Below are 22,545 nucleotides of genomic sequence, written 5' to 3' on the forward strand. Positions count from 1 at the left end.
TAACCAATTACATGACCAAGGATCACATGACAATGATCTCCATTATATCAGTTTCAATGGGCTGAATATTATTTGCCCCCGGTGGGCGTGTTTCCCAAGGCGGGGGCACTTAAAATGGGGTGGACGCCCATCCCGCCATCTTCTTGCCCATCTCGGAACTCATCCCCATAATACGAGGGGAGGGCGGGCACCGAAATCAGCAGACCACCCGCCATATTAAAATGATTAACTAAGGGCTAAATAGGCTTGTTATCAAGTATATTGACCCTAATAATATGCTGTCCACACCAAATAAGTTTGGGGCGGACAGCAGGGCAGGAAAGGGAAGCCCAATTTTAAACTTGAAACAGTTAAAGGGTAGGAAGGGAGGGCAGGTGTCGCCGCACTCGGTATGCACCCTCCCTTAGACCGGAAGCCCCTGCTCCATTCCTACCCGCTTCCTCTCCTGAAACCGTCCTCTCCCACCCAACTTTCCTGAACCTAACACTCCCAAAACCTCCCAGTCCTAGACCCCAGACTTACCTGCTTCAGGGAACCTAGGCCTTAGGCTCCACTCCTCACCTTCAGTCCCGGCAGTGGCCACTGATGCCTTCCTGGCACTGCCAGGACTGATGATGCTGCCAGCCAATCAGATTGGCCGGCAGCTCTAGAGGGCGGGACCTCCCCCAAGGAGGGGTGGAAGCCCCACTCAGCCCTGGTTAATGAGCCCTGCAGCACTTTATGGTTGTGGGGCTGCACAGCGTGCAGCCAGTCGGCTGTCTGCCACAACACCACCACCCCCCCCCCCACCCACCCCCCCTTATTATTCGGCCCAATGAATCTGTTTTATGATTCCCTCAGAAAGTTAAACACAAATCGTTTCTGATTAAAATCAAAATATGACTGATTTTCTTTGTGATTGAGCATGAGGAATAATTATATAATAGACATACGGGAAGTTTAAACAGCTGAAAAGAAAATTAAAGTGCTTCCAGTCATGGACCCGGCGGTCCTTGAGATCCTGGGGGGCCTGGTTTCCCCCTTTCTCCCCTAAGTCCCTGTGGGCCTGGAATTCCGGGATCTCCTTTAATTCCTGATTGTCCTTTGGGCCCAGGTGGTCCTGGATTTCCTTGTGGTCCTGGTGGTCCTCTATCTCCCTTAGGCCCAACTTCGCCTCGTAAACCAGACCTCCCTAAGTTACCTTTATTTCCTTTAGGACCAAGTCCCCCTACTGGACCTTTTGAACCTTTTTCTCCATGAACACCAGGAGGTCCATTCAAACCTCTTGCGCCCGGTTTTCCTACAGGTCCTGGTTCACCTGTGTCACCTCTCGGTCCAACAAGTCCAACATTTCCTTTTATCCCTGCATCTCCTTTGTTTCCTTTCGGTCCCGGCAAACCTGGCAAACCTATGATAAGAAAATGACAACAATGAATAAATGTTGGTAAATTAGATCAGAAAGGTTAATCAATTTGATGAAGATAATACCATGAATACCTCCATTGTTGCTGTAGCTTTATACAGATTGGTTCATATTAGGCCAATGTAAAAGTGTGCAGTACTACATTGAATTATAACATTATGCTGCTTCCTTGCTCATGATTTAGTATATCAATGACAGCATGACAGATACCTCGTCCTGTAGCATGACCATCTATTCCAAAAACTGATCGCTCAGCTGGACTTGGGAAATACCGATTGTTATGAATTATGACATTTGTATCAAGCACAAACTTAGCTAATCACCATAATATTCTGAAAAAAGATAACCCCAATTTTGTGTAATATTATCATCAAGTGGATTTGGTCAGACTGGCTGATCATTCTGGAAGGCTGTGAACTTGACTCTTGCAAAGCTATCCATATCTGGCTTTGAAAATTCATAGAAGGCTTTCTAGTCTGACAAGTAGATTACTTATTGAAGCCCTGTGGAAATTCAGGGCCTCTTTTATTTGTTTTGGTCATTGGTCAGGTCAGCTGGCCTTGGCTGCACTGAACTCAGAAGACCTCAGCTCTCAGACGATATGAAGCACATTGTGTTATCACTACGTCAGCATTGGGTCAATATTACAGTTATTCTTGCATTTACCAATACATTTTGTATGCGCTTTTACATTGGAAGTTCCCATCAGTCACCTATCTAAAAAGCATAACACCCTCAATAAGGGGTCTGGGACCAACTGTATATCACCTTAACCAATCAGTAGTGAAATCAGTGACAAATCAGCAAAACAGAGGGAAAGGAAGATAGGAAAAAGAGAGAGATAAAAGACAGAAAAAAATTATATTTTAAAAATCTCCAACAGTAATCAAAATCTGAAGGAATGAAACTCTATGGGCAGGGTTTTTCATTGAGTGGGCGAGTAGGCAGGCACTCGACCCGCTCCAGCGTAAAATGAGGCGCAATAACATCGGGCGGGCCTCCTGATGTCATCACGCACTCGCGCAATATTTTGGTTGGCGGGCGCATGTGGGAGTTGGCAGCGCGCCTGCTGACATTTAAAAGACCTATTAAGGCAATTAAAAATGTAATTGAATTAAACTTTTTGCTGCCCGTCCAACCTTAAGGTTGGCGGGCAGACGAAAAGGCCAAGCGGCCTTTGCATTTTTTGCGAAACCTAATCCATGGGCGGGATGAGGCTTCGGTTTGTCATTAAAAATTTTTTTTCAAAATTCATCCTAATTTCTAACATGCCCCTGCTGATGTGCCAGAGTCAGAGGGGGCATGGTTTTTAACAGTTTAAAAATTTTAAATTTTAATTTTTAATACTCTTCATCTCCCTGAGGCAGCTCTGTGCCTCAGGGAGCTTTACCAGTGCGCACTCACATGCATGCGCGAACTTGCCTTCCTCACCCTCCCCACAGGCAACGCTGAGCACTGAAGCACGCATTTCATGCTGGACGGGTCTTAGTGGCCCGCCGGCATGAAATTGTGGTCCAGCCCTGATCGTGGGCAGCGGTCGTCTTCCTGACCGCTCCCTCCCAACGAGGGCAAAATCCTGGCCCATGTTTGTGAAAGAGTACTTAGAATGGAAAAAACAAAAAACAAAAAACTGCAGATGCTGGAAATCCAAAACAAAAACAGAATTACCTGGAAAAACTCAGCAGGTCTGGCAGCATCGGCAGAGAAGAAAAGAGTTGACGTTTCGAGTCCTCATGACCCTTCGACAGAACTAGGTGAATCCCAGGAAGGGGTGAAATATAAGCTGGTTTAAGGTGTGGGGGGGAGGGTGGGTGGGGGGGGCAGAGAAGTGGAGGGGGGTGGTGTGGTTGTAGGCAAAAGCAGTGATAGAAGCAGATCATCAAAAGATGTCACAGACAGCAGAACAAAAGAACACATAGGTGTCGAAGTTGGTGATATTATCTAAACAAATGTGCTAATTAAGAAATTTGTTGCTCCCAATGCGGTCTCCTCTACATTGGAGAGACCAAACGTAAACTGGGCGACTGCTTTGCAGAACACCTGCGGTCTGTCCGCAAGAATGACCCAAACGTCCCTGTCGCTTGCCATTTCAACACTCCACCCTGCTCTCTTGCCCACATGTCTGTCCTTGGCTTGCTGCATTGTTCCAGTGAAACCCAACGCAAACTGGAGGAACAACACCTCATCTTCCGACTAGGCACTTTACAGCCTTCCGGACTGAATATTGAATTCAACAACTTTAGGTCTTGACCTCCCTCCTCCATCCCCACCCCCTTTGTTTCTTCCCCCTTCCTTTTGTTTTTTTTCCAATAAATTATATAGATTTTTCTTTTTCCCACCTATTTCCATTATTTTTAAATATTTTTAAATCTTTTATGCTCCCCCCGGCCCCACTAGAGCTACACCTTGAGTGCCCTACCATCCATTCTTAATTAGCACATTCGTTTAGATAATATCATCAACTTCGACACCTATGTGTTCTTTTGTTCTGCTGTCTGCGCCATCTTTTGATGATCTGCTTCTATCACTGCTTTTGCCTACAACCACACCACCCCCTCAACTTCTCTACCACCCCCCCCCCACCCCCCACCCCGCCACCTTAAACCAGCTTATATTTCACCCTTTCCTGGGATTCACCTAGTTCTGTCGAAGGGTCATGAGGACTCGAAACATCAACTCTTTTCTTCTCCGCCGATGCTGCCAGACCTGCTGAGTTTTTCCAGTACTTAGAATGGAATGGGCAAACCATAAATTTTTCTGGTGAGTTTAATTTGTAAATAGAAAGTTAAGTGCAACAACTTCATGCTGTCCATATATTTCCATGCCAGGCCTCTTGGTGAGATCTCATTATCACCTATCTTCTAGAGGAACAGTGCATCTTGGATAGCAAACTTACTACCTTCTGTGTTTAGCTGCATCCAGACTCCCTCCTGATGACCCCCGACTTCCAATTTGACCCCTCCAACTACCCCTTACCAACCCAGTTCCCACACAAACCGACTCGAACCTACCCAACTACCCTCAACCAACCAACTAGCCCCCAACCAGATCTGACTACCCCTTCCGACCCGACTATCCCCCAACTCCCCCACCACCCTACCCACCTGCTACTCTACTCACCTATCACCATTATCACTTGCCACCCCACCCACCTGTAACTCCACACACCTGCCACCAACCCAGTTGCCAGCCTACTAATCTATCACCTCAGCCACTTGCCATCATATCCATTTACCTTACACAATCTATCTATTCAATTATTCATCCAATCACCCATTCAATAACATTCACACTGGACATTTAAACTCACCATACAGCAGCGAGTGCCATAAAAAGGGCGTGGCTTGTCTTAACCCCGATGCTACAGTACTGTGATGAAGTTCCCCGAGAGGCACTGTGCTCTGCATCTCTAGGGAAGCCAAGTTTGGAAAACCTGGCATAAAATGGGGACAGCTGTCTAGACGTGGAAAAGTTTGAGCAAAACGGTAATCCAATGATGATTGCTGCTTTGCGGAAGATCCAGACCTTGGAGCTGTTGTTTCTACTAGGCTCAACAACAATAGCTACAACTATAACAGCAATTTGGCTTAGATTTAAAATAAACTGAAGAACTGTGTTCACCATTCAGCTTTTAAGTCCAAGCTCTCTTTAAGTTATGGTCCAAGTTCAAAAGAACTATATTTTAAAATGAAGTGATTCATTCTAATGTATTCTATGTAAGAGCTAACTGCTGAAGTGGAGCTTTCTAAGTTACAGTAGTGCTAAGCACCCACTAATTATTGTTGATGTATCTTTTACCACATTGTTTGCTCAGTTGATTACACCTTATAATCTTTAGTTCTGGTTTAAAGGACACTGTCTGCAATCACAGCCCAGATCAAAGAAAGTTCCACATACAAAGTGGGAAGAAGAAGTGAACAGGATCTATTTTAAATTTAGTTGCAAACATCTTTTATAATTATACTGTTATGGACAAGAGAGAGACAGACAAACTGCATAGATTTTCTCTTACCACCTGTCCATAAGCAGAAGGTGTTTTGAATTTGTTTTTTAAATAGGCGGTGGCATGTTTTCCCAATCCGTCAGTTTTTGTGATTTAATGTACTAAAAATCCACAGGAAACTCAAGTTAGGATTAACTGAGGTCAGTTTATTTTCCACATTCAAAAAACCCAGGGAAGGAATGTTCACAGCATCCCACTCCAAACACACATACTCACACACAGTAAAGGGGGGATAAAGAAAAGTTTTACAGTACAAGAACCACTGAAATTAATATTAGTTCACATGATTTCCAGAGTCCAAAGTCAGAGTCTTTCACATAGATATTTGAGTTCAGCTGGCTGAAGACCAGAGTTGTAGTATTTGCTTTTCAGTTGGTGTTGACTGCAAGATGAAGTTGGTACGCAGTGACTGAGTCAGTTCTGGAGGCAATGGTACAAAATCTTCCAGCAGGGACAGGCTTCAAGGTACAGGATGTTGTTCTGCTTGGAGGGGCCTGCTTCTTGGTGGCTCACCAATTGGATGTTAAAACAACAGACTGACTGGTTCACAGTTCCTAAAGGCACATAAGGATTTCCAAATGATCACTGAAGTCATGTGACCTTCCTTCTCCCCAATGACTTCAAAAGGGGATGTTTATCCAGTGTCTAGAATTGGCTTCGATTTCAGGGCTGATAAGGTCCCAGTCATTAATTGTTGAAAGACATACCATCTATGTCGTGGGTCTGGTGTTTGGAAAGCCATCGTCTATGGAAGCCCACTGACTCTGTTAGCAAGGTAAACTTATCAGATACAAATGACATTCCTTTGGTTCCCAGGTGTAATGAGTGTTAGCAGTTTTGTAGGCATAACGAGTTCTGATCTGCCTGTCTCCTGGTCTTTTGTGATTACAAGGGGTGTGTATAATAAGGAGTGAGATTCCAGAAGCTGAGCAAAATCTTATTTTGTTCTTGTAGCTTCTGGGGATAGTTTCCAGTATCAGGTCAGGTAACTTGGAGCAGCTATCTTTTTGCTCAGCAGAAAACCCATTTCTAAAAATAATAACAAAGATAATGTTTGGGTTCTTCTCACATTGTAGGAACCCAACAATACACAAACTTAAAAAGGAAAAAAATCCTATATTTGATACAAGGACAAGGTGATGTGGTGAATTTGAACATTGGATTTGTTTGAAAGTAAGCTTTTTGTTAAATTAATGATTTCTGTGTGGTACTAAATGTAATAATTCTTGCCCTTATGAGTCAAGTATGGCGCATGTGTCTATGTGTGTTGCGGTGTCCTTGCTAGTCAGCTTGAATCACCTGACTTCAATTTCCTTTGTACTGCATGTTGTTTGCCCAATCTTTCACAATCTCTAAAAAAAAATCATCTTGCTCTTCACAACCCCAGCACTGGACAGAAGTATTATCAGAAGGTTGGTGGGTTAAAGCCCCACTGCATAATCCAGGCCAACACTTCTGTGCAATACTGGGAGAGTACTGCCTTTCAGATGAGAAGTTACACTAAAGCCTCTGCTTTCTCTAAGGTGGACATAAAATACCTCATGGTGCTATTGAAGAAGAGCAAGGAAGGGCTCCCAGTGGCCAGTATAATTTTTAATCCCTCAACCAACATCAATAAAACAGATGATCTGGTCATTTGTTGTTTGTGGGAGCTTTCCATGTGCCAATTGGTTGCTGCTTTTCCCAGATTACAAAAATACCTATACTTCAAAAGTACTTAATTAGCTATACAACACTTCGAAATGCCCTGAGATCATGAAAGGTACTACATAAATATGTATCTTTCTTTATCTGAAATGTGTTGCTGCTGTCAAGTTCCAAGATCGCCAAAATTCCTGCCCCAGGCCATTTACATGACCCCCCATCTCTGATGCAGGTCAGTTCTGCCATGGTACTCGCCCGTAAAATTGCAGCACAATCATTATTTTCAGCTGCCTTATGGGATAGGGGTGTGTGTCAACTGAACGCATTTTGAAAAATGTTCCCACCTGATGCCATTTCTTGCAGCACCAGTGCTACTTCCTCCCACCCACACAACACCCCACCAAATCCCCTCCCAGCCCACTACCACCACCATTACCAAAACCTGTGGGTACCCAAGATGCTCCCACATGTGACCCCACTCTGATCTTGATTATATCAGGTCAGCAATGTCTGTTCCTCTGCATTTGCAGAAGTGGAGCAAGTACAAGGATTTTTGTTCCTGATGTGGTTGCATTAACAGTCTAAATCGTTACAATAGTGGATTTAGCTCAGCAACACTGAAGTTGGCAGCTGTTTAATCTACTACTTGCTTCCAAATAAACTTCCATTGTTTGACTTAATGTTTCAAAGGTGTGACCTTCCTGTAGATTACGATTCCGTTCAGGAACTTCAGAAGTAACACTATTGTAAAGTTTGCAGTAGCCTTGTGCTTAGATAGTATCCAGTCAACTTGTTTATATAAATAGGAATCTGTTGTTTGCAATCTAGAAATTTCTGCTGACAGTACTCCTTAATTCCTCCACTTGTTTCATTTGCTTTTCATTTACAGACTTCCAACAGATTGATTGTGAAGAAAAGATGAGTAGTATAATCAATCTAGGCATTCAAGGGGGAATTAGACTGTTATCTGAAAGGGAAGACCATGCAGGGTCAAAGGCGAGAAAGCAGAGGAATGGCACGAGGTAAATTGCTCATTCAAAGAGCTAGTGCAGATACAACAGGCCAAATAGCCTCCTTCTGGGCTGTAATAATTCTGTGATTCTGTGAATTCTCAATGTATGATGACAATTTTTAAAAATTGTTTGTTCATAAGATGTGGGCATCACTGGTTGGGCCAGTATTTATTGCCCATTGCTAATTACCCTTGAGAACTGAGTGGTTTGCTGGGCATTTAAGAGTCAACCACATTGCTGTGGGTCTGGAGTCACATGTAGGACAGACCAGGAAAGGGTGGCAGATTTCCTTCCCTAAAGAGCATTAGTGAACCAGATGGGTTTTCACAACAATGGTTTCATGGTTATCATTTGATTTTTAATTCTAGATCTTTTATTGAATTTAAGTTTCATCATTTGCCATGGTGGGATTTGAACCTAGACCCCAAGGGCATTACCCTGGGTCTCTGGAGCACTATTCCAGTGACAATACTACTACACCACCCCCACCCCATGGAAGTATTTTGTTCCAATCTATGTAAATGTACGCACATGTTAAGAGGATGGCCATGGGAGTCTGTATTTGGGAAGTTAATATTCAAAGAATGTTTGTTTGTATAAACTACTATTTTCAGAGTTATGATATTTGAAAAACTGAATTACATTGAAATCATGTTATATGCAACATGTCGGCTTAGAGATAAACAAGCTGATTGTAAACACATTTGGTAATGACAGAAATGCTACTTCGTGGTGATCTGCGTTTTGTAGATTTGCAAGTATGCAAATTTGCATGCATTTGTATATCACTAAATTATCAACTGATAAAAAATCATAAGTATGTGCTTTCCAATAACTTTTATGTACAATCCCACAGCAACTCATTACATTAGGGATAGTAAGTTTGAAAGACACATACACAGTAGAGAAGTGAATGTAAATAGGTATGCTGTAAATCGGTAGTATTGACTGGAGAAATTAGGTTGGTAAATAAGTGTTAAAGATTTATTTTAGCACTGCAATGCAAGCAAAATAAATGTCATGAAACAGTGCTGGCAATACCTAAATGTGAACTTTAAAATTGGCATTTAAAGTTTAAGGTGTGTGTGAGCACTATTTAAGAAATACTCCTGTGATACATTTGATTATTTATAAAACCTAAATGGGGAAAAGGATAGTTTTGGGCAGACCACCACTTATGTAAGTGAATCTACCTCACATCCCTCTTTCATTCTCTTCTCTCTCACCCAAACAGCACATAAAGACAGTACAACAGCAACAAACATTTATATAACACTCTTAGTACAGTTAAACATCAAATGACCCTTCACAGGAGTCTCTTAAATAAGAGAAAAAAGACAGAGAGAGAGAATTGGAAGGAGGGAAAAAAGAAAGAGAAACAGGCGTGTAGAGAGGTGGAGAGGTTTAGGAAGGGAATTCCACAACTTTGGGCCTAAGCAGCTGAGGTCACAACTGCCAATGATTCAGCGATTAAAATCTGGGATGTGCAAAAGGCCAGGCTATCCAGAATTTTAATCATCAATAAATCTTGGGGCAAAAGCATAGGACAACATTCTTCCAAAAATTAAAACACAAAAGATTCAACTCTCACAAGCTCAAAGGTCAAGTCTACTTTCACATAATTTCTGAATCAGCTTTGACTCACAGTAAATGTTGTGTTTCTGACAGATTTTTGGTCTCTCAGGAATCAAGAGTAAGGGGAGCAGCAGGAAACTGGATGAAGTCCGGCGACCAACCACGATCATATTGAATGACGGAGCAGGCTCCAGGAATTGTATGGTCTACTCCTACTTCTATTTCTTATATTCCGATAGCCTCATCCTGAAACAAAACTGACCCTTATCACCCACTTTAGATGGCTGATTTGAGTGAATAGCACATTCCTGTGAGAAAATCAGGAACTCATTCCTGCAAAATGATTTCTGTCTTGTTACCATGGCGTATAATATTAGGATGAAGCTATCACATGTGTGGAAGCATTTAAGGGCTGCCTGCAAAACCATCAGAAGATGATGCTCATTGCAAAAGTGAGTGCAACTGCTACTCTATTTCCTGGCCCCAATTACCCATTCTACAATGGCATCACCGGCTATAGTGACTACAAAATATAACCCAGCAATCACAATGCATTATTCTGAAGTTTCAAAAAAAATATAGGAAATAAAAGTAGCTCACCTCTTAAAATTGTGACGTTTTTGATTGCCTCTCCATGTTGTGCATCAACAATTTTCATTTCTTCCATTACAATAGCAAGTTTGCTTATTTCTCCATTTAATGTTGCACTTAAGAGATTATACCGCTGCCTTAACATATCAGTGGCGCTCTGAATAACGGTCAGAGAATTGTTGAAATGGTAAAGTTCTTCTGAATGTGCTCCAAGCCCACTCGAACAAGATGTCCTCACATCACTGATATATTTTATCATACTATGCACGTGGTTGTTTGTGGCATTGATATTGGCCAATATGGTATTAATTTCAGTTTCATGAGAAACCATCCGCCCCATGATGGTTTCAAACCTTTCAGCCGTCCTATTTTCATAATATTTTGCATGATAAAGGATGTCCTGAATATTTTCTTCATGGTCATCAAGGAAGGAGGATATGTTTTCAAACTGCTCATGTACCACAAGTAGTTGCAAGCTTAAATCATGCATGACCTCAGCATTCTGAGAGACCCTCTGGAGTGCAGTGCTCAGAGTACTCTGAATACCTTTGACCACCTCATTCATTTTGCTTACTGAAGCCCTTAAAACTCCAAATAATTTTGTAGAGTTCTGCAAGTCTGTCACTATCTTCTGTAATATTAAGGTTTCCTCATCAGCTTTTCTTTGAATTTCTTCAAGCCATAAAGTATTCTGGTTGGTGGTGAAGTTAATGTGTTGTACACTAATCCTGACTTTGTACTGGTCCTGGGTCAGTCTCCTCATAAACTCATCGAGTTCCTTTACAAGTACTTGCAAGCCATTTACTTGCACTGAAACACTTTCCACTGTTTGGTTGATCTGCTCAATAGATGTTGAATAATGGATAATCTCCTTATTGATTCTTCTGTTGTCAGATGAAAGTGTTAGATGATTTTGGACAGTCTCATCCAGAACAGGCTCTTGTGCCAAAAGCAACTGCTGAATCTGTTCAAACTCTTTCTGCAAGTCAATAATCTCTTGCGCAAATTGTGAGACCTCGTGGCACGAAGAGCAGTTTTTGCTTATGGATTTTTGATCTGTGGGAGTGGGGAAATGAGAATAAAAAAAGTTATTGCTCTTTTCTCTTTTGTTTTCCCTTTATTAAATTTGTCCTCCCGGTTGCCTGCTTTCCATAACGCTTACAATTCATATTGTTATTTGTGTCCTAATAGAAAAGTAAAGGTGAAATCAAAATCTTACAAATACGTAAAGTACCCTTATGATAAAGTCATCTTATGATGAAAAAAATGAGGCTGCACTTCTAGGGACCTGAAAATTGGCAGTAAGTACAAAAGTAAAGATCAACAAGAAATAGCCAATAATGCCAAAGCTAAACTAGCAACACATCCAGAGATAGAATAAAAATCCAGCCGCTTCTTTTTTTGGATAATGTCCACTGCACTCATATTTGAAGAGCTATCACTAATGTAATTGGTTTATAAGGGCCACATAAGGTTATCTATGAGTCAGGAACATCCCCGGAGTTGCTCTGCTGCTATTTGTAAGTGTGACAGCAACCTCATTTATGCACGTACAAAATGGTTTCCACCACGCTTCTGGCAGTTACAGCAGCAGAGTGGGAGTGCTTTGAGCAACATTTCTGATGATGCTTTTTAAAAATTGATTATCCAGAATTCATTTCTCCTATATTTGCTATTGGGTTTCCTTCAAATCAAGTGAAACTTTAAAAATTAAACCTCCCTTTCTTAAGTTGGAACTTCTAGTAAGACATGGATCTAAAGGCATGAGCTATCCTCTGATACTTGGCCATTCTTCATGACTAGACAGGTTTGGTAGACCACTTGATAACGGAGAGGACACACTTAAGCAAGATCCTGTATTCAGCACACTCACAGATGTTGCTAAATTATGGTAAAGAGTGGGAAACCTGCTTAACATTTTTCCACACTTGTCCAGTATTTCAAGACCCCCACTGCCTCTCACTGAAACAACTGATTCAGTATAGAAACAAATATGTTAAAGATATATATCTAACCGGTACCAAAATCAATTAATGTAGTTGTTTATGTGTAAAATGAAAGATCGCAGTGGAAAACATATATTAGTCTAAGTCAAAAGCAATTTATTGTTTCACTTTACAAATTAATTAAAGTGTACATGTGCAGACAATTTATTCCATCCCCAACTGCAATAATTTGGGGAAGGCTATGCTCCATTCCAAAAATCATTGAAATTCAAAGAAAAGTATATTGTGCACAGTGCATTGATTGAATTAGTTCTTACATAGAACAGGATCACTTTTTGCATAATGGAAACATCACATTTTCATTCAAAGCATCAGTCCTTGCCCTAATAATAAACAAAAGAAAAAAAGATTTGTATATATATACTGCCTGTCAAGATAACCAAATGACCCAAAGTGCTTTACAGCCAATGAAGTACTTCTGAAGTGTAGTCACTATTACAATATCTGGGACATGGCAGTCAATTTGTGCACAGCGATTTCCCACAAATAACAATGACCTGACAATCCATTTTAGTGATGTTGACTGAAGGAAAAAATGGACCAGGAATAACTTTTTTTTTCTTCTTCGAAATAGTGCCACAGGTGTATGGGCATTTAAAGTGCACATCACACTAAATGTGAGACACTTTTTCCTTTCTTTCATTGGGCATTAAGTACTCACCCAGGCATAGACCACAGAGAAAAATTAAGAACACAGGATTAACACATTGAATGGAGCCCTCCAAATTTTCTGTCCATTTAAATTGAATCATGATGGCAGTGGAGTGGAAGTGGAGGAAGTCAGTCCTGGTAATAGAGTGAACCTGAGTTTAAAACTCAGCTGGTCCTCCTGGTTCAACTAAACGAGCATTCAGGAAGATTGATGGATGTTAGAGCTGTAAGAATACATATGCTGATGTGAGACAAACAAGTTGGTTTCATTCATCTTCTTAACAATGAGCTGTAGGACATTTTCATTTGCCTATAAATTGGTAGCAGCAGTTTATAATCTGGTACCAGTCCTTGCGTCAGCTTGTCTGTCGATGCTTTTGACAGAGGTTCTGAGGGTTACATTTTTAAAACAAAGAAACTGTCATTGATGTGGCCTATATCATTTCATATGGTATTTGTACATGGCTTACTTTTTTATGTACAAAGTTACAGTCCTGAGAAATGTCCTTGGAGATTTCTACTATGGAATAAAGAAACACTTTAGCATAATGCTCTTTAATCAGGAACATTAAAATTAGTCAACAAAAAAAATCAAAAATACCACGCATGCTGAAAATCAGAAATAAAAACAGAAAATATTGTAAATACACAGCCAGTCAGAAAGCACCTGTGGAGAGTTAATGGGCAGAATTCTCTCAAACCATTGCAGGTGGGGGCCAAACTGGGTAGAAAGACCTGGAAATCGATGTTGGATGGGGATCCTGATATGATCTTGCCCTTTCCAGTTTTCCCTAGAGTGGCCTTGAAGATGAACAGTTTACCCCTTGGGTCTGTCAGATAAGCAATTAAGAAGTTACGAGATTGAGATTGTTAAGAAACCAATTATGAGCTCCTCAGTCCTGAATCCTGGATTTTTCAAAAATGGAATCTGTTTCGTAACATGTCAGTGACTCGCCTGGGTCACTGAGGTGAGTGCAAAGTGGGAAGAGCTTCTTCAGTGAAACTGAAGAGCTGGCGAGCTGGGAAGATTTTGATCAGTGACACTGAAGAGCTCCGGCCATGGCCAGGTGAAAGGCTGCTGTTCAAAACACTTCTCCTCTGAAAGAGAGCTTTCATCGCTTGACAGGCGATTGCCAACTTCTTGGAAAGTACTTCATCTTTCTAGCACTTGACTCATGGCCTGCTGCAATTCCCTGCTGCCAAACTTCAACACGAAATGGGAACAGCTTTTGCAGCTCCACCTCCACCTCTATTGAGGCTCAAGAGCAGAGGCCACACCATCGCCAACAGTTCCAGCAGCAGCAGGGGCAACACCACCAGCAGCACCAATTGCCTTCTCCTCAGCCACATGCCCCTCCACAGGACAGGTGAAATGATCAGTAAAATTCAGCTGGGAGGAGGCGAGACTCCCAACATAGGAATTACGGGCAAAGGATCAGCTCTCTCTACATGTCTCGAGCACCAGTGCCTCAGGAGGCTTAGGCTCTCATGGCAGGTCGCTGCTGACATCTGCAGCCTCCTGAAACAAGACCTCTTTCTCAATGGACCAGGTGGTTATGCATTGCCAGTGGCTGAAAAGGTGCCAGTCACTGGAAGGCAATCTAAGCAATGCCCACCTCCCCTAAATCTCTGCTTCCTGCCAAGTGGTGTGTTCTCTTCTTGTGCAAGGAGAAAAAGTTGAGAGGTGTGAGTGGTCATAATTGCTTGCATGGAGAGGAGGGAAGAACTCCATCTGTGGAGGGTGACTATGAGCTATGGGTGTGAGGGAGCAATAGGCTGAGGATGAGTGTGAGTGTTGACTGCTCAGATGGGGATATGAAGTGACTGGAGAGAGGAGGATTTGTGCAGCTGCAAAGTATGTCGACCTGAGGCATCCTGTGCAGGAGAATATTGGGCAAGTTAGAGTGTTGGCACCTGAAAGTATCATGCCACTCCCATATCATGTCCTCCTGAGATCCTGGATGCTCTTGGTGCACTATCTCGGTTGGAAGAAGCACACGTCTGCTGCTGACCTCCTCAGCCACTCCACGTGGAGTGGTTTGAGAGGTTGTCCTTTTCCTCCTGTGCTTAATTGGGAGAACTCACCTAACTACAGTCCCTCTGATCCCATAGCGGGACCTCAAGATAAGCGTGAGAGATCTGGGAAGTAACTAGTGTCTCCCCTCTATTCCTGTTGCTGCAACCTGAAAAATCAAGTGCTGGTGAGCTCTTCTTACCCATACCATGGTCCCTTTAACTAGGAATCTTCCTTTGAGAGCATGGATGTGTCATCCCACCTCCCTCTCTAAATTGTTGGGGAGCCTAAAGATGGGATGACTATTACTTTGCTCTAGCGAAGAACCACTACCATTCAGAGAGCTGGGTTCCGCTTTCATCATTGATACTACCACTCCAGCGAGGGCTAAGTTAAAAGATTCTGCCTAATGTGTCAGGTCAATGACCTTTTGCCAGAACTGGCAAAATTTAGAAGTACAACAGGCTTCAAGCAAATACGAAGGCAGGGAGGGGGAGGGAAGGAGAAAAGAATAATTGGGAAGGTCTGTCATTGGGTAGAAGACAGGAGAGATTAAATGACAAAAGCAATGGTGGTGCAAAGCAAGAGGAACTCAGTTTAGATGCTTTTTACTGGTGTTTCAGTTCGCCCTCACCATTTAGTTAGCATTTTGATTGCCAGCACTCATTTCTTGAAAATCATCAATCTTAGTTAGGCTGAAGGGCTGCTGATATGTGATATTGCAGCAGCCATCATATTTCTCCCAGCCTCCTGACAACAATTTATCCACCTGTTATCTCAGTCGGGTACAATGGTAATTCTACCATCCCCACAGATCCTCTTTAGCCCATTGCATCTGTACCTGTGATTCCTGGCAGATTTGCCCCTCCATATCCCTCTCAACTTTCATTCATGATCTGCCAGACTGTGAAACATTAACCAGGCTGACATTCAGCAATTTTCTTTGGTTTTTCTTCTTGTTGTCCAGTAAGGGAAGGAAGTGAATGTCATTGGGAAGCATGGTTATTCCTGCATCTACTCAAAAAGTGAAATCACACTTAGAACTACTGAATCAACCCTGATTTAACAGCTTTTGTCCTTATTTTCCACTGGGACATGTCCACAGTGCTGTTAGGGAGGGAGTTCCAGGATTTTGATACAGGAACAGTGAATGAATGGCGATATAGTTCCAAATCAGGATGATATATAACTTGGTGGGGAATTAACAGAATATTTGGCTGCCATTTGCTATTGTAAATGGTATGACTTTACAAATTCCATGCTTCAGAATCTCAATTTCATTCGAGTTTTTCCCCAAAGCTTCTCACATCAACTGAGAAGCAGCCAAAGGCAAGTGCGATGAAAGCAATACCCTAGTTCACGGTAACATGGGGATGGATGATCAAGCTCAGGTCACCAGTGTAAATATATTGACATGCTGGAAATTAGGAGCAAGCCTGCTACAGAATATAAACAGCATTACTCACCGAGCTCTTTAATGTTCATCTGAACGGAGCTAATCTTTGTATCATAGAATGATTGGGCCACGTTGATATCTTCAGTAATGGAGTCAACCTTTCTGAACACTGTAATAATGCAAGATTTAGTTAGCAGTCTAACAATCACACACAGAATGAAAAACTCAATATTTCATTGGTTAATATTGCTTAGCAGTCAATGTTGTTTATGGCTGAATCATAATCGATCAAACAAAAATATATTCCAGCCCCCTTCTCAGTAGATGAAGGCACAAAGAGGTGCACCATTCAAGAAGGTTCAAAGTGACATTAAGTTATCTCAGCCATGAAGACAATGGTCTCAATTTCCCCAGGCTGGGGAAGGGAAAAGATCAGCTTGCGGACTTATTATAGAGAATTGTTTAGAGTAACAAACAGAATGAAGTTCCTCCTTCTGCTTTTAATATGGCTCAATAAGTTTTTAAATGGGCTTTCATCTCTAGAATAGTTAACAATATTTAAAATAGAAAGAAGTAACTGCCCACAGATTACAGACATATTTCAAAATTCAAAATGTTACTTCATAGCACATTGGAATATGTTGCAATGTTACGCATCTGGTTAATTATACCAAATGGGTGTTAATTTTGTTTTATTTGTACATTGGAATGTGAGCATCACCAGCTAGGCCAGCTTTTATTGCCCATCCCTAATTGCCCTCGAGAAGGTGGTGGTGAGCTGCCTTCTTGAATCACTGGAGTCCATATTATGTAGGTACACCCACAGTGCTATTAGGGAGGGAGTTCCAGGATCTTGATCCAGAAACAATGAATGAATGACGATATAGCCCCAAGTCGGGATGGTATATGACTTGGTGGGGAATTAACAGAATATTTGGCTTCCATTTGCTATTGTAAATGGTGTGAATTTTACAAATTCCACGCTTCAAAATCTCAGCTTCATTCGAGATTTTCCACAAAACTTCTCACATCAACTGAGAAGCAGCCAAAGGCAAGTGCGATGGAAGCGGTACCCTAGGTTCAAGGTAACATGGGATGATCAAGCTCAGGTCGCCAATGTAAAGTTTTCCTTTAGCAACCTTCACCTTTCTGGCAAAAATGCTCCATGCTGTAAGTGGGTGTTAGAATTATAATTTTTCACTCTGACTTTAGTCCAGCTCCTCCTGCATGGATGGGGACTGCTATTGCGATGAGATCTCACTATCTGATAATTGATCCAATTGTGAATGATAAATGGAAACAAAAGAATATAGCATACAAGAAAAGTGATATTAAGCTTATATAGAACCTTTGTTAGACCACACTTGGACTACTCTGAACAGTTCTGGTTTTGCCATTGTTAAAAGACTGATGGGTGCTAGAGAAGGTACAAAAAGGATTTACTACAATGTTACCAAAACTAAGAAATTGTGCCTATCAGAAAAGTTATATGTATCGAGAAAGGGGAAGACTGAAGGGTGATCTGATAGAAGTCTTCAAGATTATGAAAGAGCTAGAAAAGGTAGACATAGAAAAGAGGTTTCCACTTGTGGCTAAGACCATAACAATGAGCCATAAGTAAAAGATAGTCACTAATAAATCCAACAGAGAGTTCAGAATAAGATTTTTTACCAAGCGAATAGTTGGAATGTGGAATTCACTGCCACAGGAAGTAATTAAGGCAACTAGCATAGACACATTCAAGTAGAAGCTGGATAAGTACATGAGACAAAAAGAAATAGAAGGATATGTTGATGGGATGGTGAAGAGGCGTAGAAGGAGGCTTGTGTAGAGCATAAATACCAGCATGGACCTCTTGGGCTGAATGGCTGGTTTCTGTGCTGTAAATGTATTGTTAACTTTGTGTCTGAGAAAATAACAGAAGCACCTTACCTACAGACGCCAGCACAGCAACAGCTATGATGAGACAACTAAAGAATATGTACAGCACTTTCACAGCCAGACTCAATAACCACGCAGTTTGGCATCTGCAACAGCCAGGCCTTGAAGTCCTCTCTGCTTCATTTGAAAACAAAATTATGTCTGTAAGTTAAGGTGAAAAATATATCTATGTATTATTAAAATTACACCATTACATTTATTGTATGCACTTATGTAAAATTTTGTTTAAAATAGTAATTTTGTTTAAAACATGAATAACCAATTATACTTTTCTTTTAATGCAATTTAAAGAATCTTTATTTAAAAAGTGACTTTCCAAACTCTTGTTTTATTGGGGAAGAGGCAGGAGTTTTTAATGACGAGTGGATGATGTTCTATCCGTTGTTGGTTTCAAAAACTCTCAAGATTCTCAAGTCAGAATTAAGAGTCATAAGTGAAATACATTTGCATAGTCCCACAGAACAAAATTACTTTAGGTCACATTGAATATAAGTTATAAATGGTACATTTTAGGTGATCTTCCCAAACAATGAGATAGATTTTGAGGCAGAAGTAGGACAGTAACACCCCAAAAATGGTACAAATGACTTATCGTCCCACCCGGACATTGCTGCCACAATATTCGGTTGGGTTTACCACTTGGTGTAGGGAACATCCAACTGCATCAGGCTGTAGATCTGTTTATAAAAACAAATCAGGGTCCTATGCTACACATGCATGTGTAATTTGGCTGCCAGGTTCTCCTAAAGTGACTCCAAAGAATGCACTTACAATGCTTGGGGTCACCCTGAAATATAAATGCTTGTTTTTTATTATAATAAATGAACATGTTAAGTTGTTGAAACATAATCAAATAATTAAATAATAGTTTTAGAATGATGCAGAAAAATACATTGGTAGAACAAGGAATGGTGTTCTGCTTAGAGACTATGAGGAGCTCAGATCCAAATTAAAGCATAGACTCTCAAAGGCAATAATATCTGGATTGTTACCTGAGCCACGTGCCAACTGGCATAGGGTCAAGAAGATTTAGAGAATTAAACATGTGGCTCAAAGAGTGTGAAGAAAAAGTTTCAATTCATGGGGCACTGGCACCATTACTGGAGAAAGAGGGAACTCTAGTATTGTGCAATGAGGCAGGTTTAATTAGTGATCTCATGGTAAAAGTTCATCTAGGAAAAATAATCATGATACAAATGAATTCAATATTAGGTTTGAAAGAGTCACAATCCAGTCCCAAACAAGAATCTTAAAACTAAATAAAGCCAATTATTAGAGAAGATTGATTAGGAAGATAAACTAACGGGTATGGGCAGTAAATGGACAGTGGGAAACATTTAAAGAAACAGCTCAAAATGTTGAACAAAAATACATTTCAATAAAATACAAAAACTTAGCAGGAAAGTTCCATTCATGGCTTTTTGAGAAGTTAAAGATAGTATTAGATTAAAAAAAGAGGCTTAGAATGTTGCAAAGAATAATAGTAAGCCTGAGGATTGGGCCATTTTAGAAAAAGGACAACCAAAAAGTTGATAAAACTGGAAAAAACAGAATATGAGAGCAAACAAGCCAGGGATACAGAAGAGTTTTTAAAAGAATATAAAATGGAGGTAAGTAGCTAAAATTAACTTGGTCCATTAAAGACAAAGACGAGAAATTTTCATAGGAAATTAAGAAATGATAGAAACATTGAACAAATATTTAGTGTCTGGCTTCACAATAGAAGGCACCATTTGAATACTAGAAATAAAGTGTAACCAAGGAGCTAAGAAGAGTGAAGAACTTAAGGGGCTGAATTTTGTCGTTGGCGAGCAAGGGGCGGGACTCGCTCGCCGACACGCAAAATGACGCGGGATGACAATGGGGGAAACCCCCGATGTCATCCTGCCCCATTTAAATCTTCAGGAAGGCAGGCCCGCAGCAAAATCAGTGGTGTGCCCGCCGACCTGTCAATGGCCAATTGAGGCCATTGACAGGATCATTAAAACAATTAAAGGACCTGCCCGTCCAACTTCACTAGTCACTGACTGCCATCCTGAGAAGGACCCCCTTATCCCCACTCTCTGCCTCCTGCCAGAGAGCCAATCTTCTATCCATGCTAGTACCTTGCCTCTAATACCATGGGCTCTTATCTTACTGAGCAGCCTCCTGTGCGGCACCTTGTCAAAGGCCTTGTGGAAGTCCAAGTAGATAACATCCATTGGCTTTCCTTTGTCTAACCTACTCATTACCTCCTTAAAGAATTCTAACAGATTTGTCAGGCATGACCTCCCCTTGATGAAACCATGCTGACTTTGCCCGATTTTACCATGCACTTCCAAGTATTCTGAAATCTCATCCTTAATAATGGACTCTAAAATCTTACCAATGACCGAGGTCAGGCTAATTGGCCTGTAATTTCCCGTCTTTTGCCTCCCTCCCTTCTTAAACAGGGGGGTTACATTAGCAATTTTCCAGTCCTCTGGGACCCTCCCTGACTCCAGTGGTTCCTGAAAGATCGCCACTAATGCCTCCACTATCTCTTCAGCTATCTCCTTCAGAACTCTGGGGTGTAATCCATCTTGTCCAGGTGATTTATCTACCTTCAGACCTTTCAGTTCTCCTAGCATCTTCTCCTAGGTAATGGCCACCATACTCACCTCTGCCCCCCCGACTCTCTTGAACTTTGGGGATGTCACTCGTGTCTTCCACTGTGACGCAAAGTACCTATTCAGTTCCTCCGCCATTTCTTTGTTCCCCACTACTACTTCTCCAGCGTCATTTTCCAGCGGCCCAATGTCCACTTTTGCCTCTCTCTTAACCTTTATATATCTAAAAAAAAACCCTTGCAATCTTCTTTTATATTACTGGCTAGTTTATCCTCATATTTAATCTCCTCCCTCCTTATCTGTTTTTTAGCTATCCTCTGTTGGTTTTTGTAGGCTTCCCAATCCCTTCGTTTCCCACTGCTCTTCGCAGCATTGTATGCTTTCCTTTTAGCTTTTATGCTGTCCTTGACTTCCCTTGTCAGCCATGGTTGCTTCGTCCTCCCTTTACTATGCTTCTTCTTCCTAGGGATGAATTTTCGCTGTGTCTCCCAAATTACTCCCAGAAACTCCTGCCATTGCTGTTCCACTGTCTTTCCTGTTAGGCTCATCTCCCAGTCAATTTTGGCCAGCTCCTCCCTCATGCCTCTGTAGTTGCCTTTATTCAACTGTAATGCTGTTACATCTGATTCCAGCTTTTTCCTCTCAAATTGCAGGGTAAATATTATGGTCACTTCCTCCTAAGGGTTCCTTCACCTTAAGCTCCCTTATCAAATCTGCCTCATTACACATCACTAAATCTAGAATTGCCTGTTCCCTAGTGGGCTCCACCACAAGCTGCTCCAAAAAGCCATCTCATAGACATTCCACAACTTACTTTTCTTGGGATCCACTACCAACCTGATTTTCCCAGTCTACCTGCATATTGAAATTCCCCATGATCACTGTAACCTTGCCTTTCTTACACAACTTTTCTATCTCCTGGTGTATCTTGTGCCCCAGATCCTGACTACTGTTCGGAGGCCTGTACATAACTCCCATTATGGTTTTTTTACCTTTGCGGTTCCTCAACTCTACCCACACAGATTCTACATCATCTGACCCTACATCATTTATTGCTATCGATTTAATTTGATTTCTTACTAACAAAGCAACACCACCCCCTCTGCCAACCTGCCTATCTTTTCAACAGGATGTATATCCTTGGATATTTAGCTCCCAGTCCTGATCCCCTTGCAGCCATGTCTCCGTAATGCCCACCACATCATACCTGCCAATTTCAATCTGCGCCACAAGCTCATTTGCCTTATTTCGTATACTGCGTGCATTGAGATACACCTTCAGTCCTGTATTTCCCGTCCCCTTTCTCATTGTCATCCCTTTATCTGATGTGCTTGAAGTTAGATTCCTAGCCCTTTCCAAACACTCTGTCCTATTTTATGTTCTGGAGACTTTAATAGCCTCTCCTGGGCTCCCATCTTTTCAGTTTTTTCATAATTTTCCATGAAGTTGAATCCACCCCCCACCCCACAACACGCTAACCTGCTGCTTTGTTTCCCTCTTCCAAAGGGTACCATATCGCTCCCAAAGGTGCTCTGGACCAATCCAAAAGGGTATCCTACTTCTCAAAACAGTACTCTAAATGTGGTCTCACTAATACCCTGTAAAACTGTAGCAAAACACCCTTACTTTTATATTCTATTCTCCTTGCAATAAACAACATTCCATTTGCCTTCCAAATGGCAAATTTGGAATTTGCATAACCTTCTCCACAGAATCAGACG

General features: G+C 41.5%; 1 protein-coding gene across 4 annotated transcripts in view; it reads right to left on the reverse strand.

The window, feature by feature from the left end:
- Positions 1 to 824: 824 nt before the first annotated feature.
- Positions 825 to 22,545, reverse strand: part of scara3 (scavenger receptor class A, member 3) — a 56,228-nt gene continuing 34,507 nt past the window's right edge. Inside the window, exons 4-7 of one of the 4 annotated variants that reach the window (XM_041187993.1) lie at positions 18,228 to 18,350; positions 16,366 to 16,464; positions 10,238 to 11,284; positions 825 to 1,387 (exon numbers count right to left, since the gene is read on the reverse strand). In XM_041187993.1, coding sequence (XP_041043927.1) covers positions 975 to 1,387; positions 10,238 to 11,284; positions 16,366 to 16,464; positions 18,228 to 18,350 — 1,682 coding nt within the window. In that variant the 3' untranslated portion in view covers positions 825 to 974. Of the gene's footprint in view, positions 1,388 to 6,321; positions 6,435 to 10,237; positions 11,285 to 16,365; positions 16,465 to 18,227; positions 18,378 to 22,545 lie in introns of those variants that run through there. The other 3 variants (XM_041187992.1, XM_041187991.1, XM_041187994.1) reach the window with 3 other exon arrangements.

This window comes from Carcharodon carcharias, chromosome 5, assembly GCF_017639515.1.
Source record: "Carcharodon carcharias isolate sCarCar2 chromosome 5, sCarCar2.pri, whole genome shotgun sequence".
NCBI classification, from domain to species: Eukaryota; Metazoa; Chordata; class Chondrichthyes; order Lamniformes; family Lamnidae; genus Carcharodon; species Carcharodon carcharias.